We start from the raw sequence: 20,575 nt of genomic DNA, 5'->3' as shown, positions 1-20,575 counted from the left end.
AGAGCGAATTGCAGAGGTTATGAAAAACAATGGTCAACACTGTAAATATTGACTCATTATATTTTTTTGCCAATAAAAGCCTTTAAAACTTATGATATGCTTATCATTGTTTTTCAGTATACCATAGAAACATGTGGAAAAATAATCTACAAATACTGAAGCAGCAAACTTTGCAAAACACAACATTTATGTCACTGCCAAAACTTTTGGCCATGACTGTAGTGGTCAAAAGCGTTTTTCAAAAATCACTTACGGTAGGCCCCCTACCCTAGATATATATTTTTTTTTAGCTTCTCTTTTTTTAGCAATTATTTGTGTTGAATTTCTTGTGACATGCCAGTTAACATTTACAACACTGTTCTGCTTAAAATATGAATAGCCCAAGTATGCAAATTCCCTCTTTGCCAGAAGGTGGCGCTTGTGGAGTAGCAGAATTTTAGCCTTTACATCAGGGGTCACCAAACTTGGTCCTGGAGGGCCGGTGTCCTGCAGAGTTTAGCTCCAACTTGCCTCAACACACCTGCCTGGACGTTTCAAATATACCTATAAGAGCTTGATTAGCTAGTTCAGGTGTGTTTGATTAGGGTTGGAGCAAAACTCTGCAGGACACCGACCCTCCTCCAGGACCAAGTTTGGTGACCCCTGATTTACATAAAGTAAACAGTACATTATTACAGGCATTATACAGAGGTAATATGAAAAGAAAAAGCCTTGAAAACATTCCTGGCCGAAATGTGAGTTTTACAGGTATGATTAAACATCATAAATTACACAAAATATTAATTATTCATCATTAGTAGATTGAAACTATAACTTGGCAAGTTGGCATAAATGTGGGCTATTTTGTGGTTGCTAACTGCGTTTTTATTTTGAAACATTTTTTAAAATTAATTTCATCATAGCATAAAGACATGTACACAATAGCGCTCATAATAGGCTTCTTTACTAGCGCATTGTGCATTCCGCTCACCGTATATCGGTTGAACATACCAACTATACAAACTGTATGGGGTAAACCTAAACTGAACCATTCACTACATATACTACAAGCAGGGCCTCACTGAAAATTAGTGTGTTAGTTTGTTTACAGAATGCTGTTGTCACTGCTGCAAACTCCCATACACAAATAATTATTTGAAAAATATAATTTACCTGCAGCCACTGGGCTTCAGCCCGTTGATGAGCCCATGCATGTATAAACTGAATGTGTCTATTGTGACAAACAATTGTAAACATTCAGGCTTTTTCATAAGCCACCCTTGTTCTTTAGAAAAAAAAAATCTAATTTGAATTTGAGATTTTGTATGTATCTTTGATTGACAATGTAAATCAATCTGACAGCATGGGATGAAAAACATCCAGTTAAAGGGGTCATATGATGCTGCTAAAAAGAACATTATTTTGTGTATTTGGTGTAATGAAATGTGTTTATGCGGTTTAAGGTTAAAAAACACATTATTTTCCACATACTGTACATTATTGTTTCTCCTCTATGCCCCGCCTTTCTGAAACGCGTAGATTTTTACAAAGCTCATCGGTCAGAAAAAGCGAGGTGTGCTGTGATTGGCCAGCTATCCAGTGCGTTGTGATTGGCCGAATACCTCAAGCGTGTGACGGAAATGTTACGCCCCTTACCATATTGTGATGATGCCCTGTCAGGCCGGAGCGATGATTCAAAAACATGAAAACCCATTATAAACTAAAAAAAACAGCGTCACACACGGCGGCCTAGAGTGAGCAGAGACCGGGGGATATAGTGAGGAACGGCCGGAGGGCAAGAGTGAGCGGAGGCGGAGGATTCGTTTTCATAAGTCACCCTTGTTCTTTAGAAGAAGAAAAAATCTAATTTGAAATTGAGTTTCATGTAGATTTGATGGACAACGTAAATCAATCTGACAGCATGAAATGAAAAACATCCAGTTAGAATATAAATACATAAATTCAGAGTTGTGTTTCATTAATAAGCTTTTCAAAGGGAGGACGATTAGATCAATATTGTACCAGATTCTGGATACTAGGCCTATAGCAATAGCTTTAGACAGTTTGTGCACTAAGCCAGTATGTATGAATCAGTGACCTCTAATTTCTTCTGTTGTGTGACCTTATGCTTCTGTTTCTCATTTCTGAGCCAAAGAGGAGAATACATTCATTTATAGCATGAATGATTGAAAGCCAAGGAGCACTTAACTTAATGAGCTACTCTGCAATATGGAGGTCCTGCATTAGATTTATGTGTCCTCGCTTGTGACTATCAGTGGAATTTCAGCCTGTTAAATCTTCAAGAGTCAAAAATAGAAGAAAACAGCTATACTGTATGAAAAAAAAAAACAGCTTGATTTAAGATCGAGACAATCTCATATCTGTTTTGTTACTTTGACACAGCACCTGATTATTAAGTAGACTTTTCATGCATATGAGTAAGCATACCTCAACAAAATCCTCTCGAAAACATCATCATATGACCCCTTTAAGACAAATTGGGCCACATTAGGCTAATAGAAATACGTAAATTCATAGTTGTGTTCCACTCAGACTTCGATATTTTTTTCAAAGGGAGGATGATAAGTTCACACGACATATGTGCACATCATATATTGTACCAGATTCTGGGTACTATATTAGAGAGTTTGTGTTAGCTATTAAGAAAACATTGTAACATTATGTCAGTGTTGGCAATGGATTTTACAAAAAGCAAAATACTCAGATAATACTGTTCTCATACAATTTTTTTTTTTTTTAATAAAAGGTAAGAAACATTTCTATTTTGCATAAAGAATTCATGATGGAGCTCAACCACAGAGAGACTCATCATGACAATAATAAAAACTAAGCTATCGGTTGTGTCATAAGAGCAGTCATTAGACTTGGCCTTTCCATCATACAAATTGAAGTATAACCATCTTAGCTAAAACCTAAAATAGCTTGCAATGATACATCATATACACCAGAGCATGTCTCCTCTTAATGAATACAAATGATAGAACATCTCAGTGGTGAAGAATCCACTTTGCTTATACTTTGAAACAGAAGTGAAGAACTTTGACATTAATCCTACAACAATAATTCACAACCTGCCTGTCTTTGTTGTGAGCAATGATAAATACCTCAAAAGCATTTTACATTTTTGGTTGCTGCAGTGCTTCAGACTACTCGGAATTAGTGCTCTGCACCACGACTTCCTCAGCTTCCCCAGAGTGGATTTATGACAGCTGTTGCTGCCTAAGAAGGATTCCCTGCATAATAATAGGGGAGTTCTGAATATGCTCTGAATATCTGATCACATACAGTATCTTAAATTTCCAAACTGTTCAAAGTGCAAACTCTATAGCTCAGCTAATGTGAACGCATGTATATGTTTATACATGTTTAATATTAATGTCCCAACTGGATGATTCACTGAAATTCTTATGTAAAATATCATTGTAAAAAATGATTGTATTTTAACAATAAAAGATTGTAAATGCTCCAGTAAAAACCTGTTAACTGGTTAACGGTAAGTTACTGGTAAGTTGTTCATTGAAATAACTCTTTCTTCTTATATACATTACGTTTTATGTTACATGTTGTTAAATTAATGTTAATTGCATTATTTTAGTCTCATGTGTGTTAGCATGATAGTGTTTTGTATTTATGCATCTTCTTTGTATTAGTATTTCCCTCAGTTTGTGGAAAAGCTGCTCACCATGTGGGTTTGTCATTACCACCTGTATTTTTATGGTGGTTGTCAGTGTATTATAAAGGTATAAAATGTTAATATACCTTTATATATAAAGGTATATTAAGGTATTAATATACCTTTATGTTGGTATATTAATATTATATCAGTTATTTTGAGAAGTGTTACGGTGTTTGACCAGCTTATAAATGTGAAATGCAATTATTCCTTTTATTTTAAAATGTATGTAAAAGCAAAATGTGTTGAAAAGAAATGGAAATTTAACTTATGACATGTATCATTAATTTCACCTATAAGTTTCCTATAAGTATATACATTTCATGCTCTTTCATGCAGGGCAGAGAATCTGTGCATCTAAGAGCACTCTGCTGAGAAAGATAATAGGTTTTCCCATAGATAACACAGGATCTTGAGAACCAGTAAACGTCTTTGAAACTGCTAAAAGTAAAACTTTTTTTGTTATTCGTTTAGCCTCCTAACTCAACTCCTTTTATTACTTCTGTCCTCTGTCTACAGTTTCTGCATCCTGTAGCCCACAAATACCTCTACAGAAACACCACAGGGGAGAAAGTTCATTTAATGGCTTGAGACTATTGTCCTGGAACAAATTGAACCAGGTTGTGAGTAAAGAATGTGGGCTGACTTCCAAGTGAGGGCAAATGCAAACACGTTTGTGCTTTTCAGGCTGAGATTCAGAAGCAGTATTTGAAATCATGCTGAGCTGGACATTTTATCAAGGTGCTGCAATCAAAGTTAGCTTGACATTTGAGCACAGGGTGGCCAAACCGTTTGGCGGGGTAAACCAGTCGTGAAACTTCACAAGGCAGAGCACAGTAAAAGTGCTGGATAAAGAGGAATAATTTACCTACAATTCACTAAGGACAAATATGTGCTATTGTTTACAAGCAATGAAGAATATCTTTTAAATGACACGAATACAGTGTCTTTGGAGGGGTCTTTTTCAAACTACATATGTGTGTTGGAACAAATCTCTGCTGGGCTCTGGCCCTCCGGAATTGAGTTTGACACCCTTTTAAATTTAATTTTGTGGTGCTTCTAGTGATAAAAAGCAGTTGCAAACGTTGTACAAAATAATTATCACCACTACTCATTTGCACCAATAAAACATGCAACTCTTTGTTTTACTACCAAATTACATGTAATATCTAATTATTATCAATATTTCACATACATTGGAAAGGTTTCCGTGACCTCTCACGAGATCTCGGCAAAAAGTCTCTCGATTTATTTCCAGAACATGATGCATGATGGGATACACTAACAAAATACAATGCGTAATTTAAAATGCAGGTGAAAACCTGTGAATTCTTTTCTTAGAGTGTAGCATACTGACTAATACTTGCTTAAAACTATAATTGTTCAGAATGTGTAGTTTTACTAGCTAATAAAAAAACTTGTAATCGTTCAAAAATGTGTAAGTGTAAAATAATTCAATGTTGTATTTAAAAATATTTATATTTTACCATTATATTATGCATTTATATTATTTTACGAACAAATCTAAATTAACATACAAAAATATATTTTGTTGTATTTTGTATATTTGGCACTGAGATTTGATGTAGTGACACAATTTTGCGACGTGATTACATAATGACGTCATCGCGCAACAAATCGACCTTCCTTTAGCAACTTCCCCTGAAAATTAGTTGGCAACAGTGATTTTCAACCAATCAAAACGAAATTTTACTGCAGCGACTAGCAGTTTGAAACACTGCTTTTTAACAGTATAGTGCTTGCAGATTGAAAGCGTACGTTGTGTTAACAGAGGAACAAATACCCTTAACAATCTCACTGAGAAGGTAACGATTGTACAGTTTTATCTCTCTACCGCACCCCACTTGATGCTTAGCAGATGTAGCACAGGAACTTCATAAGAGGCTAACACAGCGCTATGAATCTTCAGCAGGAACTTAGGTTGCACTTTTGCTTCGTTTCTGGGACAGGCTGTTTATGTCAGCTGCGTGACAACTGAGTCGATCTTTGTCTTTACAATATAATCTATGAACATTATAATGAACATCAGTAAACAAAAACGATGCTAAGTGTGAACTTTTGCTTTACCTCAAGAAATCACTGTTGCTCAAATAAACAAAACCGATGCACAGTTCGTTAGACCTTCAACTAATGATTCTATAAGTGCATTATTGGTAGTTTATTAGTAGTATTTTGTATGTAAATAGTAGTTTTAGCTGGTAGATTGAGTTGTCTTGATCAGTTTCTTTCTTTTTAAGTGTTTTTTTTAACAATGACACAAGGTAACGTTAAGTTTAAACCGTTTTGAAGTAGACTGGAAATAGCTATCAAGTAATCATGATTCCTCGGATTTAAGAATTGGTACTTTTGCCTTATTGAAATTAAATGAGTCATTTAAACTTAGATATATGTAACATGTCCTCTTTCATTCTCTATTTCAGATGTCATCGGATGAAGGGGAGCAAAATAGTCCTGTTTTACCAAGAGATTCAGACAGAGGCAGCTCCGTTTCCTCTGCACTTCAGGCGAGTTCTCATATCCACTACCACAAAAGATATTTGACTTTCTGTCATTTTTGACAGTTTAATGGACACTTTAACGTTGTTCTCTTTCAAATGTTCAGGATGAGTATGAAGAACTTCTTCGGTATGCTGTTGTGACTCCTAAATATGAACCGAGTTTCCCATCACAGCCATTGAGCACAACTCAACTCTCAAAGAGTTTGCAGCACATGACTAAAGGAGAAACACCTGCTCAACCCCCTGCTGGTAGAACACTTACTAGCATATAATGCATATTAATAATACTAACATAGCATATAATAATGCTATGCAATTACAAATTGCAAACACTAATGTTGTAAGTAATTTTTGGGTTAAAAGGTCTGTAGATGTAAAGCAGTGATTGTGGGCTTGATATAGTGGGGTTGGTGCCCACTAGGGGATATCAACACACATCCAAAGGGGCTGAAAGAACAGCTAAAAATCTAGATTGAAGCTGAAATAATTTATTAATTTGTTCCCTTAACAACTGCGATTTTTATTTAGGGACCAGGGCTCTTAAGAGTTCTTGAACAACCTGGATATACTGAACGAGGGAAATTGTAAAAGTGCAATTTGTAGACATGGAAAAATGGAGGAAATGAATTAAATATGAAGTAATTTAAATGTTTTTTTATAAAGCTCAACAATGTTTTATCAGGTAGAGATTGTTATTTGTGAGTAAAAAAAAACCAAAAACCGTAATCGCATGTAAATGAGTCATGTCGATTTTTTTGGTAATAAAAAGTGTAAACCATGAAGATCATTCTGTTATTGGAATTATGCAATTTAATTATTTTGATTATTTATAATAATTTTACTATATTGCCACACCTTGTTTCTGTAAATAAAAAATGAGCAGCTTTGTCATAACAGCAGAAGCGTCAGAAATATTTTGGGAGGCTTTCAAATTTGTCTTTGGCAATGGAGGGCCTTATAGTCAAAAAGACTGAGAACCACTCTTTGTTTTCCTCTGTTTTATTTCAGATAATGACGGGCACGTAAACAACAGAGCCCTGTTGTCAACTCCGTCATTAGAAGAATCCAGACCACCAAGTCGCACATCTGAGGGTAACATCATGAAGCCATTTAAATCAGAATCTCTCAGCCCTCTTGCTTTCAAATGTGTCTCATCCGATCAGAATTTAGAGTTAGAACTATCTGTTTTATAATATTGATGCTTCTACTTCAGGTGAAAGCCTGGCAGACAGGTCTGTGTCATCTGAGGAAAGAACAGCGAGGTCCCAGACTGGATCCGACAGATCAGGGCAAAGCAGCCCTGATGCTCTGACCACCGTCATGACTGAGATGTTCATCTCAGAGGAGAACCTGAACAAGATGGAGAACATTTTGGACACCTGGAGCACAAACCTTAAGGTTTGCTTTGCAGTTATGTATTGTAAGTAGCAAGGTTATTGTAGTTAACCAAAAATAAAACCATTAAAGAAAAAATCTAGTTGTTCTAAGCAACATTTCTCATTTTCTTGATGTACTAAAATGACTAAACTAAAACTGAAATAAAATTAATAGAAATATACTGTATATTAGACATATTTAAAAAAATATATAATAAAACCACACAACAAAATTATTAAAACTTTGAACTAAAATTAAAATGAAAACAAAAATTAAATAAAGAAATAAAAGAACCTGAACAAGATGGAGAACATTTTGGACACCTGGAGCACAAACCTTAAGGTTTGCTTTGCAATTATGTATTGTAAGTAGCAAGGTTATTGTAGTTAACCAAAAATAAAACCATTAAAGAAAAAATCTAGTTGTTCTAAGCAACATTTCTCATTTTCTTGATGTACTAAAATGACTAAACTAAAACTGAAATAAAATTAATAGAAATATACTGTATATTAGACATATTTAAAAAAAAAAATAATAATAAAACCACACAACAAAATTATTAAAACTTTGAACTAAAATTAAAATGAAAACAAAAATGAAATAAAGAAATAAAAATGTCAAATATTTATAAACTATAATAGTATCTCAGTGACATAAGAAAATAACACTGGTAAGTGTTTTGGTAAGTGTTTTGCTTCATAGTTCATACCATAATGCATTATAGGAACTGTTTCTTGGTCTGTGAGCAGAGTAATGTGATGATGGAGCTGAGGAAGTGGAAACTGGCCTTTGTGGAGCAGCACAGACTGGAGCTTAAGAAGGAGAGAGAGAAACATGCAGCCCATATGGCTGCTGTAAATGCTGAGATGGATGGTCTCAAAGACCTGCTCAACACCTACAAGACCTCTAACCAGAGAAAAGATGAGGTGCACACAGATGTTGAGACTGTCTTTTTTTTTTATCAGAGATGTTATTAATTGTAATTAATAGGCTGGCCCTGTAGTATGAAGCTAATAAACATTTGCTAAAGTTACAGAGATATTGGTATTGAATATAAAGCTTTGATATGCAGTAAATGGGGTGCAAAACATTATGATATGCAACACACAATTTGTAATTCAAAACACACATGCATCTCTGAATCAATTTTCAACAGGCTATAAGTCTGTCATCTCCTCTTTGGCCTTTGCCACCTGCAGGTGATAGTGAATCTGAGCAGGGCGGTTGACAGGCAGAGGGAGAAGCTGGAGCTGATGAGGAGTTTCACCCAGTGGAGACTACAGCAGTGTGCTGCCAGAGAGGAGGTGAGACAGGGCAGCTCAGACTGACAGCACACACACAGGGCAGATGTTTTTCAGACAGTGTTGTTTACTCCCGTCAGATTGATACTTCAGACAGGCTTGGTGTTTTGAATTCAGCATTATAACAGAACTTTCAAACGTATCTAGTACGATAAAACAGCGCTGCTTTTTTCCCCACATACGCACGACCAGAAGGAGCGTAAGCGGTCGACTGTGGCATAATAAAAGCTCCTAGTCACGGTGTCATCAAACTACGCCTTTGCCTCTTTGTTTATTTTGAATACACGCCCTCTAGCAGCGAAAAATTACATATTGTGCCTTTAATGATTGAGTCATTGAGATTCAAACGGCTGTTTCAGGAACAAAGCATTTGTTGGTGTTAATGAGTGAATCACTGAATCATTTATTCAACCGACTAGTTCAAAACGATGATTCGTTCAATAAGTAAACACCATCCATTGCACAGAGACGCAAAACAGCGCTGTGATCTTTGTTTGGAACTATTTTCGTTGGCATAATTGAGCAAAAACAGGCAATATTGTTTCTAAAATGTATTAAGTCACTTAATGCCAACTTTATTAAACTTGTATAAAATGATTATTACATTTGTTATCATGCTGATATCTGGAGAAAAAACTGCACTCTTTGTGTGATATAGATTATATTAAATTATATAAATATAAAAAAAAACATACAGAAGCATGTTTGCCATCTTCAATAAATAAATAGATCACATGCGTGCACTCTCTGTGTGATTTGGTGATATACTCTATAAAGTCAAATCGCACATCGTTAAAACAACACTTAACATATTATCGCAGATGATATATACTGTATATCGCACACGACTTGAGTAAAAAAAAAAAAAAGATTCATCCGCGGTTGTGTACACTTGAGCAAAGGTGTTTTTAAGAGTCTAACTTGCAGACGCCAAACCACTGATTCGTCAAACCTGCTTTCCTGCAGTCGGTGTACTTCCCACTTTATTTTGTAGTAAGTAACGAATATGCTTCGGGGAAATGTATCGTAGTAAAAGTATAAATTTTAATTAGGAAATGTAATGGAGTGAAAGTGAAAACTGATAGAGTGATTCTGTAGTACATACTGCAGTATGCGCAGGGGGATTAGCTCAGATGGTAGAGCGCTCGCTTAGCATGCGAGAGGTAGCGGGATCGATGCCCGCATCCTCCAAGTCTTTTCAGACCTGCGAATTATGAAGGAATTAAATGGAAATATAAAAAGTGAATACTCGTAATAACTCGCACTGAATTATATATTTAAAATATATACATACAATCTTGAATCTCAGTATTAAAAACGTGAATAATCTAATTTTGCAATAATTTCCAAAAATATAAAATTGTAGAAACTCGACGAGCATTAAAATAAGTCAATTTTAAGATGTTTTATGTGTGTCACGCTCGTTCAGCGGCCTCGTTTCGCTTCGACGGCTTTCAGCCTCACCCTGCTTCATTCTACTACGTTAATAAATCATTAGCTCATCCATGAACATGATTTCTGCCGCGAATTATGAAGGAATTAAATGGAAATATAAAAAGTAAATACTCGTAATAACTCGCACTGAATTATATATTTAAAATATATACATACAATCTTGAATCTCAGTATTAAAAACGTGAATAATCTAATTTTGCAATAAAATGAAAACAAAACAAAAAGAAGAGTAAAACTAAACTTGCTGCCGGTGACAGTGCTTGCATGTTTTTTTTTCCCCCACAAGAATACCAACATGTTCACCTTCTCTGGTTTAAGAAGCGGGCTTTTACTTTACTTAAGCGTGAAAACCATCAATATTCGCATAATTTTTGCTGAGCGCACCTTCTGCAATTAATAGTAAATATAACCAAAACAGGTTATTATAATTTTTATATAAATAATAACATAAATATAAGGAAAACTCGCCCACTCGATTTTGTAATATTCCTTAATTTTGTAGTCGGTATGAAAAGGTGCATTTCTATTAAAGGCACGTCCATGTGGAGATGACGAGTCAGCGTCGGCATTCGGCAACCTCATCTTTGACTCAGAACGAACTAGTTTATTAATAAATAATTAAAATGTCTTCTTTTCCCCCGACACGTTCATAATCACTTTGCCGGTGCTTTGAGGCAATTGCTTTATGCGCGAGCTTCAGCGCGGAATAGGCTCTATCCTAATTCGTCTGCCTATAGCCTATATTGAAGTATGGTTAATATATTATTATATTAATCAATATAATATAACGTGCGACTAGTTGACTAGAAAAATCTTTAGTAGAGGGCAGGCCTACTTAGCACAAGGAAGCTCTCCATTTTTTTAATAAAATGCTATAGCCTAATGACATTACGAAAAGTGCGACAGCTGCAAATCACGTCGTTATTGCACTGCACGAGTTATGCATGCGTAAGGAGTCAAATGTTGTTGTTTTTTTTGTTGTTGTTGTTTCTTACCACCCTAATTAGATTATGAAGAATGATTTGTTGATCTTGTTTTCCCTTTAATACATACCTTCCGCAATATATTTTTCAATTACTTTCAAAAAGTGGTAGGGACAATATCGACCCTGGCAAAAAGTGGTGGGGACATGTCCCACCTGTCCCACCCGCAAATTACGCCTATGGACGCAGGTATTTATTCTCAACACGGCGACGATAAACGCATGCTTGCTTTGAATTGTGTTTAGATTTCTTTGCTGCTCGCGTCAGAGGTGTTTGGTCCAACAGTAATGCTGGTTTTGTCATGAAATCGCTGCAGTAAAGCTATCGAAAGCTAACCAACACTAGCTGCCGCAGCTTATTATTATTATTATTATTATTTTATACAACAGTTCAATAAACAAGAAGTTAATATTAAGAGACTTGTGTTTTAGACATTATATTGCCTGTTTTTGCTTTATTTGGACAACAAAAAATAATTCCAAACACAGCCACAGCGCTGTTTTGCTTCTCTGAGCAACATGACAGCATTTCGTTCCTGAATGAACCACCTGTTTAAATGAATCAGTTCAATCGCAAATGACTCGCTTATTAACATTTACATTGACTTGCTGCCACCTACTGGAGGTTTTTAATTTCACATTTAAAGTATCTTTTCTTTTTAAAATAATTGTAAATATCAGTATTCAATGTTTTATGTTTAAAATAACAAAATATTGTTTATGCATTTGTAACTGCAGGTTAAATGCATTCATGTCCCTCTGAGCTGAATTAAATAGTTTAAAAAGGCCTACATCTAAATGCCTCTTCGGATGCAGCTTCTGTGTTTCCTCGATTGCAAAGATTAATTTTGATACTGATATCATTTGTTTGGTAACAAAATCAGCATGATTACAAATGTGATACTGATTTTATACAACAGTTCAATAAACTAGAAGTTAATATTAAGAGACTTACGTTTCAGACAACAATATTGCCTGTTTTGCTCTATTTCGACAACAAAAATAATTCCAAACACAGCCACAGCGCTGTTTTGCTTCTCTGAGCAACATGACAGCATTTCGTTCCTGAATGAACCACCTGTTTAAATGAATCAGTTCAATCGCAAATGACTCGCTTATTAACATTTACATTGACTTGCTGCCACCTACTGGAGGTTTTTAATTTCACATTTAAAGTATCTTTTCTTTTTAAAATAATTGTAAATATCAGTATTCAATGTTTTATGTTTAAAATAACAAAATATTGTTTATGCATTTGTAACTGCAGGTTAAATGCATTCATGTCCCTCTGAGCTGAATTAAATAGTTTAAAAAGGCCTACATCTAAATGCCTCTTCGGATGCAGCTTCTGTGTTTCCTCGATTGCAAAGATTAATTTTGATACTGATATCATTTGTTTGGTAACAGCCCAAATGTCTTATTATTCTAATTGACTGGTTAAATGTAAGAATTTGACTCAAAAGATGATGCACACTTTTAGGAAAAAAAGCTTTATAAAGGTAAAAATCAATTTAAACTTATTGGAACAGATTAGTTTCTATCACTGCTGTGAACTGACCAGCATACAGAATATGAAGGATATCAAAATCAAGTTTTACACACACACAGAGACACACCAGTAAGTTGAATGTAATTTGGCAACTAAGTGCATTAAATGGGTTTAGTTTTCACGGTTATTGATGTATGCAATTTCAGCAATTAAATTTTTCATTTTTCTAAAATGAAAACAAATTAGTTATTTATTTTAAGAGACCTATGTTATTCTCTTATATTTAGTATTGCTCTTTAATAAAGAAAAATTAGTTCTTATCCGATTACTCGATTAATCGATGGAATGATCTGTAGAATACTCGATTACTAAAATAATCGATAGCTGCAGCCCTGCTGCTGAACATTCAGCTTTGCCATCACAGGATCTAAAAAAAAATCTAATTCAGCCTAAGAGACTTCTTTCAAAAACATTGCTTTTTTTTTTTTTTTAAGTATAATATAAATGTTAATGGATTTCGGTGTGTTCCAGGCTCAGGGGGCCAGACTGGCCGAGCAGCACTATCATTTGCAGCTCAAGAGGAAGGTGTGGGAAGGCTGGCACTCGCTCATCCAGAACAGGTGGCGGGAGCGTGTGGAGAGAGCATGTTGTGCCAGAGCAGGGGACGCCTGCATGCAGCTCTCTACAGACTATGAGGCCAAGATGGCACAGGTGAGTGGAGCCCATACCGCAATTTACTTCTTGGTGTGAGTGATTCCATGTTTAATAAGTTACTGGATGTGGACATAGCATGAGAGTTATGTGATTGTGTTTGTCAGCATGTAGAGGAGCTCCAGAAAGCTCAAGCTGAAATCCACAGGCTACACACAGAGCGAGAGCGCTATGAGGACTCTATGAAGAAAGCTTTCATGCGTGGGGTCTGTGCGCTCAACATCGAGGCCCTTAGCATGTTTAACACTGGAGACGTGGGTAGACTGGACCGTGGTAAGATAATAGAGAGGTTCAGCTCAATTACATTGGCAATATTCACATTTATTAAGGCACGATGTACCAGTTTAACATGACAGATTGTTACATTATTGAAGTGTAGGTTATGACAGATACTCAGATATTTCTCTTATGCAAAAAAAGGTTTGAATGTTGCAAAACCTCGTCACATTAGTGTTAAAGACTGTGAATTTGACAAAAGGTCATTTCCAAATAACTGAATACACCCTAGGCATGTCAGTTTATATGGCAACTAAATCAGAATGATTGTGGTAATGGCTTTCTAGCCTCTGGCTTTACTAATCAGAAGTTTAATATTCCTGCATCATAATCAACCTTTTTCCCTTCTGTTGTCCCACGTGTAGCTCATACTGTATATACAATGAAATAAGCAGTAAAAGGTAGACAAATGTTAAAGGTTGAAGTGTGTTGTTTTATATTTTTCTGTGTTAAAGTACTTATTCCAGGGTGTGCAGACAACTATAAACCAGCCATTCATAGGTTTTGCCTAAACAAACGGCAGAAGGACAGTGTTTAAGAAACTTGTTTATTAAAAAAAAAATTTGCAATACTGTTTAGGGTTCACAATTGGTGCCAAAATTACACACTTCACCTGTAAATTCCCATGTAGACCAGGCTGTCAGCTTAACTGGCATCTTCAAGTTAACGTGTGCACGGTCAATACAAAAAAAATTGTCTTGTGAACAGAAAACTACTTTTTTCATTATGATTGCTTAAAACCTTTTTTTCTCAACATCCTTTGCTGTCAGCATTAGAGAAGAATTGGAGAAAATAGTGCCCTGTTTTTTGTTGTTGTTTTGAGCCAATGAGCATCAGAGGGAGAGTGTGAGACTTTGATATTAAAAGAATGAAATCGGATCTGAAACAATCATTCAAATTACTGCAGGGCTGTTAATGTCTTCATGTACATGGTACCATATTCTTTTTTGTTTTGACAATATAATTTCCAAAGATCAAACCTTGTGCAGTATCATCAGTCTAGCCTTAATTTATTTTTTGTAGATGTTCCACTTCCAGGGGATGAGCCAAGTACCAGCTCAATGGCCAATCACCCTCCACGGACGGTCTCGTCATCACGGCTCAGTCCAATTATCATGGAGAGTCCAGTACAGCTGGGCCCCTCCCACAGCGTTACAGAGGATGTAGAGGCGGTAAGACATGCAAGAAAAGATTCTTTGAACCCAGCAGTCATGTTTAGCACCATTGTTTTCATATTGATATACTCTGTGTATGCGATGCTCTTAATTTCAGTATCAAGCTTGATGAAGAATCAGTACGAGATTGCAGTGTTTTCTTTTTAGTGTTTTTACAGATGCCCTTTAATTGTCATAAGTCAACCTATAAAGTAGGCCTGTCACAATAACATATTTTTGTTGTGTGATATATAAATATTAGATACCTTAAAAAACCTGAATAAATAGTAAATGAACATTTTCTAACAAAAAGCGCAAAGTAACAATTAGAAAAAAAAGAAAAATGCACAAAGAACTTGTATGGAGATTTTTCCATCTACAGATTTTTCCCTGACCTTCTTTTCTCTGTAAATTAAGGGTGCACATTATTGCTGAAAAACAATCACTGCTTATCAGTCAGATCCCTAAACAAGACCATATCTGCAGATGAAACTTTTTTTGTAGAAGCATTTTTAAAATGTGAACTAGCACCTCATGACTACACCACGTTATGTACGAGAAGCTGCAAAAAACACAGGCGGAAGTGGAATGTAAAAAACACGGTGACATTAATTTTTAAGTAAATATAATGGGCGATATATTGCGTCACCAAAAATTATTGAGGTCATGTACATATATTGCGCGATAAGTCGATATATTGATTATTGCGACAGGCCTACTATAAAGTGCAACTTTGCATGGCCAATATTTATATATAGATCAACATTTTTTATTTATTTAGGACCAAATGTTTATATTTGCATTTTTGTGTTTTATTTCCGAGAATAGTGTCAGAATAATGCTTTTAAATTACTGTTTTTATTTATCTCTGTCGTTTCAGGAAGATTTTCTCTCTCAGCCTGGCGTAAGCACGGGCCCAAGAGCAGAATCTCTTCTCTCAACCACGGTGGTGAATTCTTCCGGTCCACAAGGGGGCAATACAAGCTCCTTCAGACAGGTACCACGTGTCACTGCAAGCATATTTTTGAACGTTTTATATCTGCCTGCTGAACCTGTTTCTAACCTGCTCAAACCTAGTTTGTGATAACATTTATATATTTGTTTATTGAATGCTCTGAAAACGACCTGCTTTTAATGGCATTGCTAAACTCTTCTTTAGGCGAGCACACGGATAGTAACAGCTGGCAAGCAAAAATCCTCTAAGACAGTGACCGCTCGTTTGACAGGACGGGCAGAGCATAACCGGACGGGCCGCCCCCCTGCAGCCCTGCATGTCATGGGCGTGGCTCCTCCCATGAGTTCAGTTGTTGTAGAAAGACACCACCCTGTCACTCAGGTATCAAGAAACATCCCTAGAGATGTCGAAGTACATGAGTCGATAGCAAAACATCAAACATACTAATCAGGGATGTGATTCTTCCGGATTAAACCAGAATTCCGCTTTAATTTGCATGTGGGAACGCAATATTCGTCATTAGCATCGTTTAGAAATCTGTTGTTGTTTACAAAGAGAAGATTCAGTGTCACATGATCCTTCAGAAAACATTCTAATATGCTGATTTGCTGCTCAAGAAATCTCTCTCTCTTCAGGAACATTTTGTCTCTCAGCCTGGCTCAAGCACAGGCCCAAGAGCAGAAACTTTTTTCTCAACCACGGTGGTGAATTCTTCCGGACCACCAGGGGGCAGTACAAGCTCTTTCAGACAGGTACCACATTTCACTGCAAGTATATTTATAAATATATTTTATATCAACCCTCTCAACCCGTTTCTAACCTCTCTTTTCAAAACGTTTGTGATTACATTTATATATTTGTGTATCGAATGTTCTGAAAACTGCTTACTTTTAATGGCACTACTATTCTCTTCTTTAGGCGAGCACACGGATAGTAACAGCTGGCAAGCAAAAATCCTCTAAGACAGTGACCGCTCGTTTGACAGGACGGGCAGAGCATAACCGGACGGGCCGCCCCCCTGCAGCCCTGCATGTCATGGGCGTGGCTCCTCCCATGAGTTCAGTTGTTGTAGAAAGACACCACCCTGTCACTCAGGTATCAAGAAACATCCCTAGAGATGTCGAAGTACATGAGTCGATAGCAAAACATCAAACATACTAATCAGGGATGTGATTCTTCCGGATTAAACCAGAATTCCGCTTTAATTTGCATGTGGGAACGCAATATTCGTCATTAGCATCGTTTAGAAATCTGTTGTTGTTTACAAAGAGAAGATTCAGTGTCACATGATCCTTCAGAAAACATTCTAATATGCTGATTTGCTGCTCAAGAAACATTTACTATTTATTATTATCAATGTTAAAAACAGTTTTTGCTGTTTAACATTTTTGTGGAAACAATGATACCCTCACGCATTTTTGGTAAGTAGGGATGTTCATTTCGGTTATTTTTCCTAACCGACAACCGACACTCGTTAACCGATTATTAACCGATTATTAACCAATTATTAACCGTTAACCGACAAGATTATTTAAAATTAGAATTTAATTAAATTAGAAAGGATAAGTGTCTGTGAACCGTTAAAAATACTAACATTTGTTTCCCGGGGATTAATGTTACATGCGCAAAAAGCAGCAAACAACAGAACATGAGGATTCACATCATATCACATCATGCATCTGGGCAGAAAGTGGCATCCTATTTTTCTTTAGGCTTATTTTACAAAAGCACAAAGATTTGTTTTTATTGTGAATGTACACAAATAAAGGCAAACCTTTTACAATTCTGATTATCTTTATGACTAAAAGGAGTAGTTTCTTCCACTGTTAGAAGGAAAAAATTCAAATGATTGCGCCGGCGCCGCATGCGCGCACAGTTAAGCTTTGCTACCTTGACAATGCAGCCTATTCATTATCATAATACAATACAGTCAGTCAAACATATGGAAAAAACACACTGCTCCGTTCAAATATGTAGTCAAATCTGTGCCGTTAAGCGTTATCGCCGTACCTCCGTGAATGATGTTATGCAAAACATTTTGTTTTACGTGGATATTGGAACGCGAGTGAAGTAGGCTACATAATAAATAATATTTTGGCATTCAAATACATCGCGAATACGGAAACATTTGATTTTGTGTCAAATGAGAGACCCAACGTTGGTTTCAGTTTCGTTTTAGCCTAAATGAATTCGTTTTGGCTTGTCGTTTATATAGCTATAGCTTCTTATATTTTTAATTCTTGTTCTTTTCTAAATACTGTTAATTGAAAGGCTTTGTTGTGGAGTGAGGGGAACTAAAATAGCCTAGCTATGTTTACAGTGTTTATTATAATGTTTGTTAACATTTTGCGTCGGCATTAGGCCTATTTCTGAATTAAATAATAAAATGCGACTTATACTCGACTTGCGTTTTTTTTATTTGATTTTTTTTCAAATTTTTTTATATACGCGTAGCGTATTTTAACCATGCAGCAAACCTTTTTAAATATTTGATAAATTACTGAAGAAAATGAATAAATGACGTTTAAACCGTTTAACTGATTGCATTAATCGGTCAAAAATTCTTACGGTCGGTTAACGGTTAACCGGTTAAAATGAACATCCCTATTGGTAAGGCTTAAAGACAGAGAAATTAATCATTTTATTCATCATACATTGAGATGAAAAGTGAGTGAAGAGTCAAGGCATTTAAAATGTTTCAAAAGATTTCTATTTAATGTTTTAATACATTTAATAAAAATATTTGATAAATGCAAATAAATACTGTTCATTGAACTTTCTATTTATCAAAGAATCCTGAAAAATAAAATGTATCACCATTTCAACACAAAATATGAAGCAGCACAACTGTTTTCAACTTTAATAATAATCAGAAATGTTTCTTGAGCATCAAATCAAATTGTAATGATTTCTGAAAAATCATGTGACACTGAAAACTGGAGTAATGATGCAAAAAATTCTGCTTTGCTTCACAGGAATAAATTACATTTTATAATATATTTAAATAGAAAACTTTTTTTATTTGTAATACTATTTCACAATATTGCTGTTTTTACTTTATTTTTGATTAAATAAATGCAGCCTTGGTGGGCAGACGAGATTTATTTAAAAATCATTAATAATTGTAATGTTTCTAAACATTGTTACTTTAATAATAACAATTCTATTAATACTTGTATTGTATTATATTATATGATATTATATTATAATAATTTTCATGATTATTAAATGCTGCTCTTTATTTTTACAGGACAATAGTATATGTTATTACAATATAAGATATATATATTTTTAAATAAGGATTGGGGTGTGATGAGATTTTCCTGCTTTTTTTGTCTCTAGCTGATCACATGACTGACTAATGCTCATTCAATTTCCTCTTTTTTTCAACATTTACAGCTCACTGTTGGCCAGGCAACAGCAGCTAAGTCCCCTCGCTCTGCTCTTCAGAGTCAGACTGTTTCCAGTAGCAAGAGCTCCTCCAGCCAACCCAGAGGCCCCTCCTCCTCCACCTTTCACATCCACTCCATCAAAGTTGTGGACTAATGGCGCTTTTCCACTGCGTGGTACGACTCGGCTCGGTACGGCTCAGTACGGCACGGCACGGCTCGGTTTGGCTCGGTTTGCGTTTCCACTGCAGTTTAGTACCGCTTTAGAGTGGGCGGGATTATTCACATGTCGTTATAGTTGCGCCGTCTCTACTGCCGCGACTCCTAAAAAACTTTTTCATTTTGCGTCGCCCCATCAAGCTCTCGCTGGATCTGCTCCTCTGCTATCAACGAGAGGAACGTCTGTACTTCCTCAACAGGGGGAACAGCCACTTTTTGGTTGTTAAAAAAAGGTGCGCTCGTTCAAAACAGTTGCGTTCGGTCCTTCGCTGGCTGTGCTGATTTAAATCTAGCGGTTCTGTTGTGTTTGTGTCTCAAGTTCAGTGACGCAGGTAATGACGATTCTCTCCGGCCAATCCGTGATCAGCAGAGTTTACACGTCACGTTTTGGTAACGGTACGGTACGCTTGGAACCCCAACCGAGGTGGTACTAAAAAAAGTACCAGGTACCAGGTACCAGGTACTGTACCCAGTGGAAAACCCCCCAAAAGTGAACCATACCGAGCGGTACCGTGCCGTACCATGCAGTGGAAAAGCGCCAAAAGAGGGCCTCGTCACTACTGCGCCTCGTCACAAAAATGTTTTTAAGCCTTGCCAATTTAAACATTCAAGCGATTTTAAATCTTTCAAGTGCAAGAGGATGTGAAAGATTTATTTGATAATCACATGCTGTTTTCTGTGTGCATTCACTGACAGCACGCAAAAGCTCAGAATTGAGCTAATACTTGCACTTGAACATTCATTCACTTTATTTATAGAGCACTTTACAACTGCACCTGCAGAACAAAGTGCTGTACAATCAAAAAAAAAAAAAAACACTTCATTAAAAAACACGACTTAAAACAACACAGATCCTACTAACAACAAAAACTAGCCCACCCTCTCAAAGGTTAAAGACAAGAAGTAGTTTTTGACTTCAACTTTAAAAACATTCAAAGATGAGACTTCTCTAAGTTCCTGAGGAAGACTATTCCAGAGCTTCGGCCCCGCAACAGCAAAGGCCTGATCCCCTTTTAACTTTAAATGAGTACGAGGGACAGTAAGCAATAACTTATTATTGGATCTTAGAGACCTA

General features: G+C 36.1%; 1 protein-coding gene and 1 non-coding gene across 3 annotated transcripts in view; both read left to right on the top strand.

Annotated features, from left to right (window-relative positions):
* The first annotated feature begins 5,351 nt into the window (after window positions 1–5,351).
* LOC107747692 (centrosomal protein POC5-like) overlaps window positions 5,352–20,575 on the top strand; it is a 16,345-nt gene continuing 1,121 nt past the window's right edge. The window contains exons 1-13 of one of the 2 annotated variants that reach the window (XM_016562296.1): window positions 5,352–5,499; window positions 6,115–6,198; window positions 6,297–6,441; window positions 7,201–7,284; window positions 7,406–7,590; window positions 8,319–8,495; window positions 8,769–8,873; window positions 13,328–13,507; window positions 13,615–13,780; window positions 14,807–14,955; window positions 16,528–16,644; window positions 16,811–16,987; window positions 19,292–19,458. In XM_016562296.1, the coding sequence (XP_016417782.1) occupies window positions 6,115–6,198; window positions 6,297–6,441; window positions 7,201–7,284; window positions 7,406–7,590; window positions 8,319–8,495; window positions 8,769–8,873; window positions 13,328–13,507; window positions 13,615–13,780; window positions 14,807–14,955; window positions 16,528–16,644; window positions 16,811–16,987; window positions 19,292–19,438 (1,716 nt within the window). In that variant the 5' untranslated portion in view covers window positions 5,352–5,499 and the 3' untranslated portion in view covers window positions 19,439–19,458. The remainder of the gene's footprint in view (window positions 5,500–6,114; window positions 6,199–6,296; window positions 6,442–7,200; window positions 7,285–7,405; window positions 7,591–8,318; window positions 8,496–8,768; window positions 8,874–13,327; window positions 13,508–13,614; window positions 13,781–14,806; window positions 14,956–16,527; window positions 16,645–16,810; window positions 16,988–19,291; window positions 19,459–20,575) is intronic. The other variant, XM_016562295.1, reaches the window with a different exon arrangement.
* trnaa-agc (transfer RNA alanine (anticodon AGC)) lies at window positions 9,989–10,061 on the top strand. Its single transcript has one exon. It is a non-coding gene; the product is annotated as a tRNA-Ala (tRNA).

Source organism: Sinocyclocheilus rhinocerous, unplaced genomic scaffold, assembly GCF_001515625.1.
Source record: "Sinocyclocheilus rhinocerous isolate Xijiao unplaced genomic scaffold, SAMN03320098_v1.1 scaffold2846, whole genome shotgun sequence".
Lineage (NCBI taxonomy): Eukaryota > Metazoa > Chordata > Actinopteri > Cypriniformes > Cyprinidae > Sinocyclocheilus > Sinocyclocheilus rhinocerous.
Note: the sequence above shows the minus strand (reverse complement) of the source record. Positions and strands in the feature narration are given on the sequence as shown.